The sequence below is a fragment of the Perognathus longimembris genome, chromosome 10, assembly GCF_023159225.1.
Source record: "Perognathus longimembris pacificus isolate PPM17 chromosome 10, ASM2315922v1, whole genome shotgun sequence".
NCBI classification, from domain to species: domain Eukaryota; kingdom Metazoa; phylum Chordata; class Mammalia; order Rodentia; family Heteromyidae; genus Perognathus; species Perognathus longimembris.
Window position 1 is genome coordinate 53,845,036 of NC_063170.1, and position 13,395 is coordinate 53,858,430.

Here is a 13,395-nt window from a genome sequence, read left to right on the forward strand (position 1 = left end):
TTGAGTGCGCCCAGTTGGTATTGTTGTTATCATTTAATGCAGGGTCTCACTGTGTAGCCCAAGCTCATCTTGGACTTTCAGTCCTACTGCACTGGCCTGGCTTTTGTTATCTCACTGTCACTCTTATTTGGACAAGCTAGCCCTGCCATCCTAGCCCACTCTGTTGCCATGATCCCCCTTTCCTGATTTGTATTCAAACTGCCTTCCAGCCTCCCTCCGGAAGACAGACTTGGTCTGCCATGGCGTGGTAGTTTGTACATGGTTCAGGCCACCGCCCTACCTGCCGTCCTGACACTGCCCCCAGCCAGCTGGACATCCCGTGTCTGAGCATGCCCTGTACATAGTCTACACAGGCAGAGGGACAGCCCCAAATCCAACAGGAACTGTCCTGCTCATTGTCTTGCCTTCTCTGCATTTCCATCCAGTATCTTCGCAGAGGAGTCCAGCCCTGAAGTTTCCCCGAGCTCTGTTCTATGTCACCTTTGGCCCTGAAGTCCTCCTTGTTGGGTTCTAACTGGTTTAAGTGTTGTAGCCACTAACTCTTGCTGCTGATTCAAAAGAAGGAAAGTAATTGCGAGTCATGCCTACCCTATGTGGTCCAGGGAGGTTTGCAAGAGATGTGCTTAAACTAGCGACAGGTCCTGCTCCATCAATGACAAGAGGGAATGCCGTGGAGATTCTGCTTGGCCCCCGAGTTCCAAAGACACATTTGTCATGGTGGAAATGCATTCAGACGTGATTAGGATCAAATCCAGCCTGGCCCAATACCAGGTATATGGGTGTGAGCAGGTCACCTCACCTCTGTAAGCCCTCCCTCCCCACCGCTTTCCTCATCACCTTGGGGGTGCTGTGAGGGTTCACAGCCACCATCTTTAGGGAGGCAGAGCACAGTGCCTTCTTTACAAAAAAAGAAGATCAATACATGGATCATTGATATCAATGCAATGCCAGTGGTGCGGGCACTCTGTGGGCAGGACACAAGAGGTATGGGGTGAGGGGTGGGGGGATGAACTACCCTCCTGAGAAAGAGAAATCCCCAAAGCAAAGGCAGTGGATCAAGCAGACATGACTGAAACTCAGAGGCGTCTCTCTTTGAATTCTGCATAACCCGTGGGTCAACGGACAAACCACCCACTCCAAAGCAGAGTGCACAGTTGGGCTTCCTACAGCCTTTTCCTGGAAAACTTATTTCTAAACTCAATCTCTCTCTCTCTCTTTCTCTCTCTCTCTCTCTCTCTCTCTCTCTCTCTCTCTCTCTGTCTCTCTCTCCTCTCGTGCTGGCACTGGGGCTTGAATTCAGAGCCTGTGAGCTGTTTTCTAGTTTTGTTTTTTATTCCCCCATTCAAGGCTAGCAGTCTACCACTTGAGCCACAGCTCCATGTCCAGCTTTTGATTGTTGGTTAATTGGAGATGAGAATCTCAGGCCCTTTCCTGCCTGGGCTGGCTTCCAATGGCAATCCTCAGATCTCAGCCTCCTGAGTAACTCAATGACAGGCATGCGCTACGCATGCTCAGCAGAAAATCCATCTTTCACGACTGTAGTACTGCTCAGTAACTCAATGAACGTCTACAGAACTGAATCCTAAAAGGACTTGATATGACTTGAAGCGTGGGTTAGGAAAACTAAAATAACTTGGTAACTTCTCACAGGTCAACAGCTACTGCTTCTCATCAGAATGGAGTGAATCCAGTCCTTTGTCTCTCAATTATTTAAAATAAAAGAATACAACTGACTGTTCTTGCACTTAACTTTCACCAAGGACATGCATAGAGAAGCAAGGAAATCCTGAGGCATCTGAGTAAGGCTGAACAGAGAGGCAGATTAACAAGCCACACTAATGGGGGGCCTGAGGCCACCCACTGCTCCACAGACGATGCACTTCAGGGGTGTTCAGACTGGAGTAGCAGAGGCACCATCTTGCCCTTTGTTTATTCCCCCCACCCCAGCCTCTTTTACACCTCTTTAAAAAGCAAGTCAAGATGCATTTGTCTTCCAATGGTCCCTGTGGTTGGGGGTGACTCCATCCATCTTGGGGAGACAGTGCTGGGGGGTTCTGAAGGCCCCCAGTCCCAGGTCCTGGACCTTTGAAGATTCATCAAGTGAGAAATTCCCAATACTGTTTACAGCCCTGGGGAGACCTCCTGTGAACCAAAGAATATTCAGAAGCCAACTCCTCCCCTCTCCCCCCAGAACAGCACATTCATTATGCATAGCTTGCCATCCAAGTGCAGTGGCTTCTTGCAAAAATTAAAAAAAAAAAACAACAAAAAACAACCACTGCCTACTTTGCAAAACTTGCAAAGCCAAGGCTGATGACTACAGCATGTTTCAAATGGCCACACCTCGGAGGGGCCAGACAGGGGAGAAGAACAGCGTGGGAAAGGGAAGGGAGCTGGAGAGAGATCTAGGAGGGGAAGACCATGAATTTACATCTAGGCACGCACGCACTCTGCACATTCTGCACAGCTAACAGACCGAGTCATGGACATCCAGAATGTATTATTATTCTATCATGATTGTTTACCTGTCACTCTCCCCAGCAGGCCATGAAGTAGACAGGGGAGGGGCATGTGTGAGTTTTCAATAACCAGGACGGTGCCTAGCCCAGAGCTGACGCTTAATAAACGTCAGCTGACATGCTAAGACTATGCTAGATGACCTGCAAGGGCAGCCAAGGGAAACCCACACAAGGCCTGCAAAGCTGGCAACCCACAGGCCCAATATCCAGTGCTTACCCATAAAACTTGCCAACACACCCCACAAGATTTTGAAGGAGTCCTTCCAACGTCTTTCTCTACTTACACATATTTTTTAGAAAACATAGGGGCCCAACAAGGAAAACAAAACAAATCAACGCCTTCCCCTACCAACTTCCTGCAACTCAATAAGTGTAACAACAAAACCCCAAATACAAAGATGGCGGGGGGGTGGGGGTGGGGGTGGTGGGAGTCACCCTGCATGAAGTAATGAGTTAATTCTTTTCATTTAACCTATTCTCATCAGTAGTTTACTACAGTGTGTCATTACCCCCCCACCCCGTGTGTGTGTGTGTGTGTGTGTGTGTGTGTGTGTGTGTGTATGTGTGTAGTACTGGTCCTGGGGTTTGAACTCAGGGCCTGGGCACTGTCCTTTAGCCTTTTTCCTCAAGGCAAGTGCTCTACCCCTTGAGCCACAGCTCCACTTCTGGTTTCTTGGTGGTTAATTAGAGATGAGAGCATCACAGATGTTCCTGCCATGTCCTTGCTATCTAACACCTTGTTTCTAGATTTTACCATTACACAGGCCAATGGCCTTGCAGAACAGCCATTCTAATTGCATCTCCAAAACAGTGAGCTGGAAGGGGCTGCTGAGGCAAGATGGGGTAAGCCCCCCCCCCCCGCTCCCCCCCGCCCCCCCGCCCCCCCCCCCAGCAGGACATACCTGTGGGCACTTGGCAGCACTGTAGCAGTCCCCAGCGGTGGCGAAAGGAACAGGATGTCCCTCACTGGTCCTCGCAAACTGTAAGTCAGTGGCTGCAGGGTGGGGAGGGGAGTGGGGGGTGGCAGGCAGAGACAGAGGAGGGACAGGATATTACCAGGGAGACAGAAGATGGATAATAAGAAGGAATGGCAGAGAAAGAAACAATAAGCATTCGTGAACAACTGGACCCAGATGTGCATGCTCATTAGATTTGTGGTTCTGGGCACTTGGTTCCCTGGGTTTTGTCAGTGCTGGCGATCTGTCTCCTCATAGTACGCCCCTCGCCCACCCCAGGCCTCCCCACAAAAGAAGTGTCCCAGAACTTTTGGAGTCGATTGCTACAGAAATAAGTGTGGGAATCGCCTCACTGACGGTGGCCTAACTGGGGAGACTGCAAACTTTCGGCTTCGTTGTCTCACAGGCTGGGGCAAGAAGCCGGGGGGGGGGGGGAAGCGGGGGGGGGGTTGGGGGAGCATTTCCAGCTACTCAGGAGCTGGTCTCTGAGGTTTGCCTGTCCTCCCGTGGCCCAGGCAGGATGAAGTGCCAAAATGTGGAGCAATTAGAACCCACATCTTGAAATTATTAATGGCTGTTTCTCAAGCGTGGGACTAGCTTGTAGTTTTACCAAAAACAAGAAGCAAAACAACAATAACAAATCAACCCCAAACCAAATCACACACACACACACACACACACACACACACACACACACACACACACACACACACTGCTGAGCACAGCTCATATTTTAACTCTCAGGTTGCTTCTGAGATGAGCCCCCCCAGTGCCGAGTAAGGGGAGTGCTAGGGTAGAGTTTGGCTCTTCCTGCCTTGTCTGTTAGGGCCTGCTGAAGGCCTAGGTCTTTCTGCAGGGAGCTGCACTTTGGTGGGAGGGAAATCTGAGAGCCCCTTTCTGCACCTCAATAAATCTGAGCTGGGGTCTTGGCTGCCTTCTTTTTCTAAATGGAGAAACTGCAGACTCTCTCTCTCTTCAGCCCTCACTCATTAGGCAAGCTGCAGGCAATTAAAAATTACCTTTGGTACAAATCAAGTTTCATTTATCCCAAGAGGAATGCAATGCAATATTATGGGTAGAATGTTAATGAGGAAAAATTATTTATTCAGTATCTCTGTTTTTCTTCCATCCATCCATCCTAGGGAACATGTTGAGATATTTTTTTTTCTCCCACTCTTATGATTAATGTCTCTAACAGAAACGCTGTGTTGGCCAGAGTAGGAAATCAGTCCTGTGCTGGCTTGCTAGAAAAGGTAATTCTAAGATCCATTTTTCTTCCGTAAATTGACAATCAGATAAACTTAGTTTTCTGCTTGTACACTATGCTGGGGGGAGCCAGAAGGGTGTGTGTGGGGGGGTGTTGCTTTACAAACTGCTTAGCTTTGGGTTTTCAGATCTGCTGTTCCTTTTGCTTCACTAACATCTGGTTCCCCATACCTACATGCACCCCCATGTCCCACTAACCCCCACTAGACCATGAGACCTTAAGGTCTTTGTGTGTGTGTGTGTGTGTATGTATGTGTGTGTGTGTGTGTGTGTGTGTGTGTGTGCGCGTGCCACTACTGAGACTTGAACTCAGGACCTGGGTGCTGCCCCTTAGCTTGTTCATGCAAACCTTGTGTGCTACCACTTGAACTGCAGCTCCACTTCTGGCTTTTGGGTGGTGAACTGGAAGTAAGAGTCTCATGGACTTTCCTGCCTGGGCTGGTTTTGAACTGTGAATCTTAGATCTTACTCTCCCACGAGGCTAGGATTACAGGCATGAGCTATCTGGTGACCTTATGGTCTTAATCTCAATGTTGTGTTTTCTGGGGTGCTGTACTGAGCCCCCATATTCAATGATGCCCATTGACTGTACTTCATCTCCTTCCTTTTCCTCCCTCCTTCCTTCTTCTTCCTCTTCCCCTCCCTCTTCTTTCCTCTTCCTCTCTCCCTCCCTCTCCTTCTTCCCCCTCCCTCTCTTTCTTCTTCCTTCCTTCAGCTCAAATCAGGTGGAGGCGTGCCCTGTGCCAGGAATGTTCCAGGCTCCAGGGACCCAGGAGTGAAGGCCAGGGCTGCAGCCCAGCCTCGTGCAGGAGCGGTGTGCCCACAGAACAGAGGAGGAGGAGCCGCTCCCTGGGACTCACTTATGATGTGCATGCTGCTCAGGTCAATTCGGATTTTCTGGAAGCTAGAAAAGCCAGCGGCGGTGTAATCCTTCCGACACGGGCAGTCATCACGGCGGCTTCCATTGTAGGGACATTCTGTTGGGTTGTGCAACCTACATTATGGGAAGAACATTCTGGTAAGAATGGGAATGCTTTTCCAGGGAGTCTCCAGGTGTCTGGGCCCTTCTGAGGCTGGCTGTCCCACCTGTGCCCATAAACCTCAGAGAAATTCTCAGAGTCGCCATGAACCAGCGTCACGTATTCCTTGGGGTGATCTGACTGCATTCCTGCGCAGAACACCTGAAAGACAGACGGGCAGAGTGTCGCTCAAAAATAGAACCGTGAGAACAATGATCTAGAACCATCTAGAACAATCTAGAATGACCTAGAAGAAGGAAAAACTCGTGCATGGCATCACCTTCAGGAGTTTCCCTCTCACAGTCAGGAAATACTCGCCATCCTCACTGACACCGTTGAGTCTTTTTACCTCCTTGCAGGTCTGGGGTAATTCACCTGGAAGACAGGAATCGTGCACGTCACATTTAGTGCTCTGGGAAAAAAATGCCCTGGGTCACATTGTTCACATTCAGACTCTTTAGCAAAGGGAGAGATTTCTTTAAAAAAAAAAAAAAAAAAAAAGGAAGAAAACTGTTTTTCTAAAAAGTCTGGCAAATAAATGAGCAAAGAAATGTTCTTCCCGCTTGGATGGCACGCTTACAGTTATAAACGTGATGGCAGGTTTTCTGCTCTTCTGGCTTCAAGTCGGCGAGACACAAGTGGCTAGGTTGGTCCTCGTTGGTTAAGCATTGCACAGATCTGTGCATCACTCCAACGCCACAGGACACGGAGCACTGTGAGGCAAAGGAGAGTCAGCACGAGGATCCTGAGCCTAGGAGACGCAGGCTGCGAGGCTGGGGAGCACAATGCCCTAGGGTCCCCCATAACACAAAGGCCTGGATCCTGCTAACGAACCTCAAGCATAGAAATCACATTTATTGAGCACCTACTACAGACGGGGCTAAGCTTTAGCTACACATATTTGCACTTCATATATATATATATCATATATCATATATATGTACATACTATATACATGAAGTTTAGGTTTATGTGAAACTTCAAATTTCATAGATGTATGACAATTTTATACCTATATATGAGATTGTATGTAATTATAAGCGGGCACAATTTTTTCCACTTGAAGTGCACAGTAACCCAACGCTACAGTACTATCATTATTTTGTTTTGGATTTTCTCTTTGGCTATACTGGGGTTCAGATTCAGGGTTTCTCACTTGTTGGCCTGGTGCTCTACCACTTGAGCCATGCATCTAGCCATGCCCCCCCCTTTTTTTTTGGTCTGGGCTGGCCTTGAACTGCAGCACTTCAGATCTCAGCCTCTTGAATAGCGAGGATTACAGGTGTGAACCACCAGGGCTGGACCTTGTCTTTATGGTGAGTAGCCTGGACTCACAAGTTAAGAGATCAAGGTCTTTGGGGTGCTAAGATTCAAACCTTAATGACTTCGAGCTTATCACTTTTTCTCGATCATTTTTAAGACTGAGACTCTGGAGGCTGTGTCTTTTTTTTTTCCCCCAGCACAGATTCAGTTTAGAAAATTTTCAACTTAAATAAAAAATCCAATTTAGAAAATCTTATTATATATCTAATGCAATGAAGTTCTCCTAACACGGAAACACTTGAATGTACAGACTCCTTGAAAGAAGAAGCAGAATCTCATCCTGCTGTAACTCAGTTTCTACCTTCCAGATTCCAAGTATGAATTGAAAGTGAAGAATTAAATATGTGCACCGTAAATAACCTAGTATACGCACCGCACATTGTAACTTCTTACCTATGATCTATGGACTCATTTTTGTCCCCATTTCACAGATGAGGAAATGGAGGGAAAGTCCGACCTCCTGCATCCCCCAGGGAGGGAGCAGAGCCAGAAGTGAGTTTTGTAGATGGCCAAGCCTATGTGCTAAACACCAAGCCCCCTCTCTTCCAGCCTGCCCCTCTGCCTTCAGAACAGGTTAAAGACTTCAGATCTGACAACTCAGTCATGGACTTACACTTCCCCAGTTGCCAACCCTCCAGGTGGCGGAGACGGGGCAGTCCCTCAGGTAGCAGGGGTGCACGCTGGGAGGCTGTGTGCCCGGGCAGTTCACGGTGCTTTGGTAGCCGTACTCATAATTTTCCTTGCCGGTGTAGATCTCGCTGCAGGAGACCAGCCTTTGTTTGTAGCCCTTCCCACAGGTCACTGAGCACTGAGAAGAGAGGGGAGGGTCACTCCTCACCTGGGGGCAGCCACAATGGGGCCCAGCCCTCCACCCCGGGCCTGACCCCAGCGCACAGATCGCCCTCACTCATCAGCTCATTTATTCATCCCCAGCTGCAGCCAGAGCACCCAGGAGGCAGGCGACCTGCATGACCTCCCCTCCCCGCCTGGGGGTCGCCCTGCAGGTGGGGGCCCCACAAGCCCCTTCTCTGTGCTCTGGGGGAGGGGCAGGGAGCAAAGCCCAGCTGCCAGTAAACTTGCCCTCTGCAAACCAACAATGCCCCCGCTATGGAGGGGGGTGAGGGTAGAGGCCTGCCCGCAGCCAACCTGTGAGTCTGTGCTTTGAGCATGAAATGCATTTAGCCAACGCAGTCCTGGGGCCAAAGCCCCTTCCTCCCTGGAGAGGAGAGCTAGGTTCTGGCTTATCTGCTTTTCTTCTCTGGTTCCTCCTATTTTCTCTCTCCCTGCCTATGTGTTTTAATTGGCATGGTTTTATTCCTACTTCTTTCTCTGCCCACCCCCCACTCTGTGTGTGTGTGTATGTGTGTGTGTGTGTGTGTGTGTGTGTGTGTGTGTGTGTCTCAGGTGCATATCATGTCTCTGTCATCTGTCCCTGTCTCTGAGCCTTCCTTATGTGATCTGTGATCCTCTCCACCATGCTGAATTCAGGGCCTAGAACCATGATGCCCAGCTCCTCATGTGACTTGCTTATCTGAACAATAAGTGCTTCAACATACTCATTATTTAAAGGAAAACAGGAACTGAGGTATAGCTCAGTAGCTCACACATTAGGTCTTTCATTAGGTCCCTTGTGTCGCCAAAAAAAAACCCCACAACCCCACATTGTTTTTAGTATTCCATTAATATATAACACAAATGAATGTGATTTAAGAGTTTACTCTTACAAGGAGGCATTTAAAATAACAAGCCGAGTACCAGTGGCTCATGCCTGTAACTCTAGAAACCCAGGAAGGTAAGATCTAAGGGTCATGGATTCAAAGCCAACCTGGGCAGGAATGTCCATGAGACTCTTAGCTCCAATTAACCATCAAAAAGCTGGACATAGAGATGTGGCTCGAGTGGTAGAGCACTAGCTTTGAGCAGAGAAGGTAAAAGATAGTGCCCAGGCCTTGAGTTCAAGCCCAGTACCAGAACAAAAAACAGAAACACACAAAGAAAGAACCTTAAAACATCAACAGTTATATTCGCAGGTGAATTTTAGGAGAAAATTAAAATATATCCATGTTTTAAAAATACTCAACCAACGCAGAAATGCGGAACAATACCTGCCTTAGGGGTCCCTATGCCTTTCTGTGACAGGATGTAGAGTTGATTTTGTAACATGTTCAGCCTCCCTAGCTCAGTGTTTGGGATGATCTCCTTCTTAAAAATGAAAACTCTGTTCATGTAGTACACATGATAGATACTTCCAGGCACTGTTGTCAGCCTCCTAGCCATTCTTCTTGAAGGTGCTGTGTAGATATAGTACTAAGTTTAAGTCCTCTCGGGCCTGTTTGGGAAGGACAAATGGGATCTGGAAATGGCATGCTTATGTGCATGCTGTCCCGGCTCCCCCCCCTCCCCCGCCCTGAAGGATCATAGATGTTTCTCATGGATCCTCAAGGGTGGATCTGAGCCACAGTGTCTCAGCCCTGCCCTGGGGACTCCAGCCTTGTGGATTTAGGCCACAGGCTTTTCCTCCCCTGTGATTTTTTTGTTTTAGGCCTGTCTGAAAGAAATCCTCGGGACAGGTATGTGGGTGGGTGGGGGGGTGCGGACTGCCTCAGCCAGAGGCCCAGGGAGCAGCCCAGAGCTGCCCCTTCCAGCTGCCTTCACACCTGGGAAAGCCCTGCATTCATTTCTTCCTTCTTTGGCTGCTGCAGGTGTCCCTGCATGGACCCATGTTAACCAACACCACCTGTCCGAGCCACGGGTGTCTCCAGATCGTGTGAGCTCAGCCTGTGCCTCCTTCAGCAAAGGGGGATGTTAGCGATGGCAGGTGCTGAGACCCCTGGCTAGCATCCAGGAGCCATGGCAGCACACGGGCTTTCTATGTGGGGAATGCAGTGGGTGACAGATGCAGGGGAAACTGAGTGCAGACTCTTGAGAAGAAGCATTATGTTTTGCTCAGGGGTGGTGGGGTGCTTCTATCCAAGTCTTGCCCCAGCCTCTGCAAACTCAAGTGGGGATAAACCCAGAGAATACACACACACACAAATACTACAGAAACAAAGGCAGCCTTGCCGTGGCCTCTATATCTTAGCAGACAATTCTAGAATGCATGCTGGTTCAGGGTCTCTTCCCTGTGACCTTTGTATCTGTATCCAGATCTGTTTCCATCCATCTAGATTTTTCGGTGCATAATCTACCTGAAAGTTTGTGGAAGCATCTTTTTAAAACCTTACTATGTCCTCCGTTGGGGGTGAGGGCTGTATTAGAGCTACCAGAGTCACATGACTAAAGTCACAGAAAGACACAGGAAGTCCTTTGGAAAATAAAAGTGCCATGCAAGAGACTGGCTGAGAGGAGAGGATTCATCTTGGCAGTGACAGGTGTATGGCTCCAGTCAGGTAAGAAGGACAGGACACCCAGGGACAGTTGGTGGACAATCACAGGGACAGACCTGAGGAAGGGCAGATAGACAGGAGGCCACTCCTCCACAGAACCAGGGGTGCCTCTAGCTGGAAGTAGAAGGGGTTCAGTGAAGGGAGGAGAGGAACCATCCCCTCCTCTACATCTCAAACCCAATGGCAAGGACTCTTCCCAGCATTCATCTGGAGTCACCTGTTCCAGCTAGGCCACTGTCGGTCTCTTTCCTAATGACCTGACCACCCTGGGCACATGTGGGCTGGAATGGCACCACTGTCCTAGCCACACAATTGTATTGTGGGTGTGACCTGTGTGCTGGAGGATGTTTCCCTTTCCCAGCTAAGAGAGCCAGGCACATCATCTGACACTGCCACACATCCCCCAGGGGGATCAAATAAATTACTGGCACAGGCAGGATGGGCAGAGAAGCTCAGAAACAATGTTAAGGCCAGCATTGGTGCAGGTGCCAGTCTGACCCAGCAAACCAATTGCCTAGTCATCCATCCTGTCAAATTTGGGTGAATTGCTGCCTGTTAGGCTTCAGAGGGACTGGAGGGTGTCCAATATGTCATCTAAGTCACCAGCCCTTGAACTGTCACTCAGGTATCGCCATTTTGCATTTCCAAGTTCTCTGAGCAAATGTCCACAGTTTTAATGTAATGCATTAAAAAATATCATCAGGTTTAGCTGGGTACTGGTGGCTCATGTCTGTAATCCTAGCTACTCAGGAGATCAAGGTTCAAAGCCAGTCCAGGCAGGCAAGTCCATGAGACTCTTATCTCTAATTGACCACAAAAATCTGGAAGTGGAGCTGTGGCTTAAGTGGTAGAGCTCTAGCCTTGAGCAAAAGAGCTCAGGGACAAGTGCCCAGGAACTGAGTTCAAACTGAATACTGACACACACACACACACACACACACACACACACACACACACACACCTGTCTATCTATCTATCATCTATCTGTCTGTCTGTCTATCTATCTATCTATCTCTCTATCTCATCAGGTTTGAAAATAAGATGATTATGGGGCTGGGAATGTGGCCTAGTGGTAGAGTGCTTGCCTCGTATACATGAAGCCCTGGGTTCGATTCCTCAGCACCACGTATGTATAGAAAAAGCCAGAAGTGGTGCTGTGGCTCAAGTGGTAGAGTGTTAGCCTTGAGCAAAAAGAAGACAGGGACAGTGCTCAGGCCCTGAGTGCAAGCCTCAGGACTGGCAAAAAGAAAAAAAAATGATTATGCCATCATCACTATTGACTTACCCATTAAAAAAAGGTGTTTAGAGAAAGATAAACCAAGAAAAAAAAGCACATGAGGTATTTTAAATATCATGGAAACTTATTTTGTTCTCTGGGCAGATGCTCTTCAACAGGCAACCCACATCTGGTTCACAAAAACATTTGGTTTATCCCACACAATGCTTTAGACAACAACTACAACAAAATTGAAGCTCCATTTCAGCTTAACAGACGTCACATGAAATTCCAGATTTTTGTCTTTTCTTGAAAAATTAGGCTGGGGAGCAATGGACATGCACTTCTGCTTCACCTCTGCTGAGAAGGAAGCAAACCCGCTCCCTGTACATAGCACCGGCTACTTTGCCACAGTTCCCCCCTCTCTCTCTACTGCATCTTTAGCATAAAACATACATTTCCTTCTGCTTACATGTCCTGAGGCACTTCATCCTGTGAATTTATAACCAACCCCCTTTTCAAAATCACACCAACAGGATATCACCATGAATCACAGAATGCAGGCCAGGAACCCACGTGCATAGACACAGTTCTCTGGTGTAGACCTGGTAAGTAGATCTAACCCAGCCTGCTCCCGCCACTTTGGGGCCCTGGCTGATCTGTGGCGGTCGCGGACTCCGCAGGACAGTACCTCTGACCACTCTCCTGTGATCCACACGTACTCGCAGGGCTGCGAGCTGCAGCTCTCCCGGTCCGCGGGCCGCTGGCTGGCATCACAGTGGGCCATGTGCACCTCGCCTTGGTCCTCAGCCATACACCTCACCTGGCGGTACCGGGTGCCTTCGCCGCAAGTCTTGGTGCACTGCAAAAGAAGCGGAGCAGTGTGAGGCAGAGGCTGGACCCATGGCTTCTGAGATCTTAGTCCTGCCATTGCGGGTTCCCGTGATACTGCAGCCTTTAAACCCATGAGGTCCCCAGGGCAGGGGCTGTCACCTAATGGCACTGCTCTTGGTTTTCAGGTGCTGGTGTCACATCTGCCTGTCTGAATGATGAAACACAGCAAAAAGGAGCTAATCTCAGGCTGGGGAAAAACAATCTTCAACAGACACTTAACTCAAAGACCTGAAATGTACAGCCCTAAGGCTGGGATGTAGCTCAGTGTTGGGGTAACAACTTCGCATGCACGAGGGCATGGGTAGATGCCTCGATGCCACAAAACAAACAATACCTCTCCACGACCTCAAAATGGATGGTACCCTTTTTGTTCAAGACAAAACAAAAACAAAACCCATGACATGAAGTTATTGCCAGAAGAAAAGCTTAACTACTCTAGAAAAGGTAATTCTACACCAGGCACCAGTAGCTCACGCCTGTAATCCTAATGACTCAGGAGGCTGAGATCTGAGGATGGCAGTTCAAAGCCACCCCAGGCAGCAAAGTCTGTGAGACTCTTATCTCTGATTAACTACCAAAGAAAGTCAGAATCAAGTTATGGATCAAGTGGTAGAGCTGTCCAGACTTGAGGGGGAAAAAAGCTCAAGGACAGCAACAGGTCCTCAGTTCAAGTTCCAACACACACACACACACAAACACACACACACACACACACACACACACACACACACACACACACACACAGATAATTCTTTAGATGAGAAGATGGTGACAGTTGAGTACCTACCCCTGACCAATCTTCCAGGGAGCTCACTG

At 48.7% G+C, this 13,395-nt stretch overlaps 1 protein-coding gene across 3 annotated transcripts in view; it reads right to left on the reverse strand.

Annotated features, from left to right (window-relative positions):
* Positions 1-13,395, reverse strand: part of Adamts9 (ADAM metallopeptidase with thrombospondin type 1 motif 9) — a 148,078-nt gene that overhangs the window by 10,427 nt on the left and 124,256 nt on the right. For all 3 annotated transcript variants that reach the window (XM_048356091.1, XM_048356090.1, XM_048356092.1), the window contains 7 exons: positions 12,377-12,547; positions 7,697-7,891; positions 6,341-6,473; positions 6,041-6,135; positions 5,828-5,922; positions 5,602-5,735; positions 3,422-3,513 (listed from right to left, as the gene is read on the reverse strand). In XM_048356091.1, the coding sequence (XP_048212048.1) occupies positions 3,422-3,513; positions 5,602-5,735; positions 5,828-5,922; positions 6,041-6,135; positions 6,341-6,473; positions 7,697-7,891; positions 12,377-12,547 (915 nt within the window). The remainder of the gene's footprint in view (positions 1-3,421; positions 3,514-5,601; positions 5,736-5,827; positions 5,923-6,040; positions 6,136-6,340; positions 6,474-7,696; positions 7,892-12,376; positions 12,548-13,395) is intronic.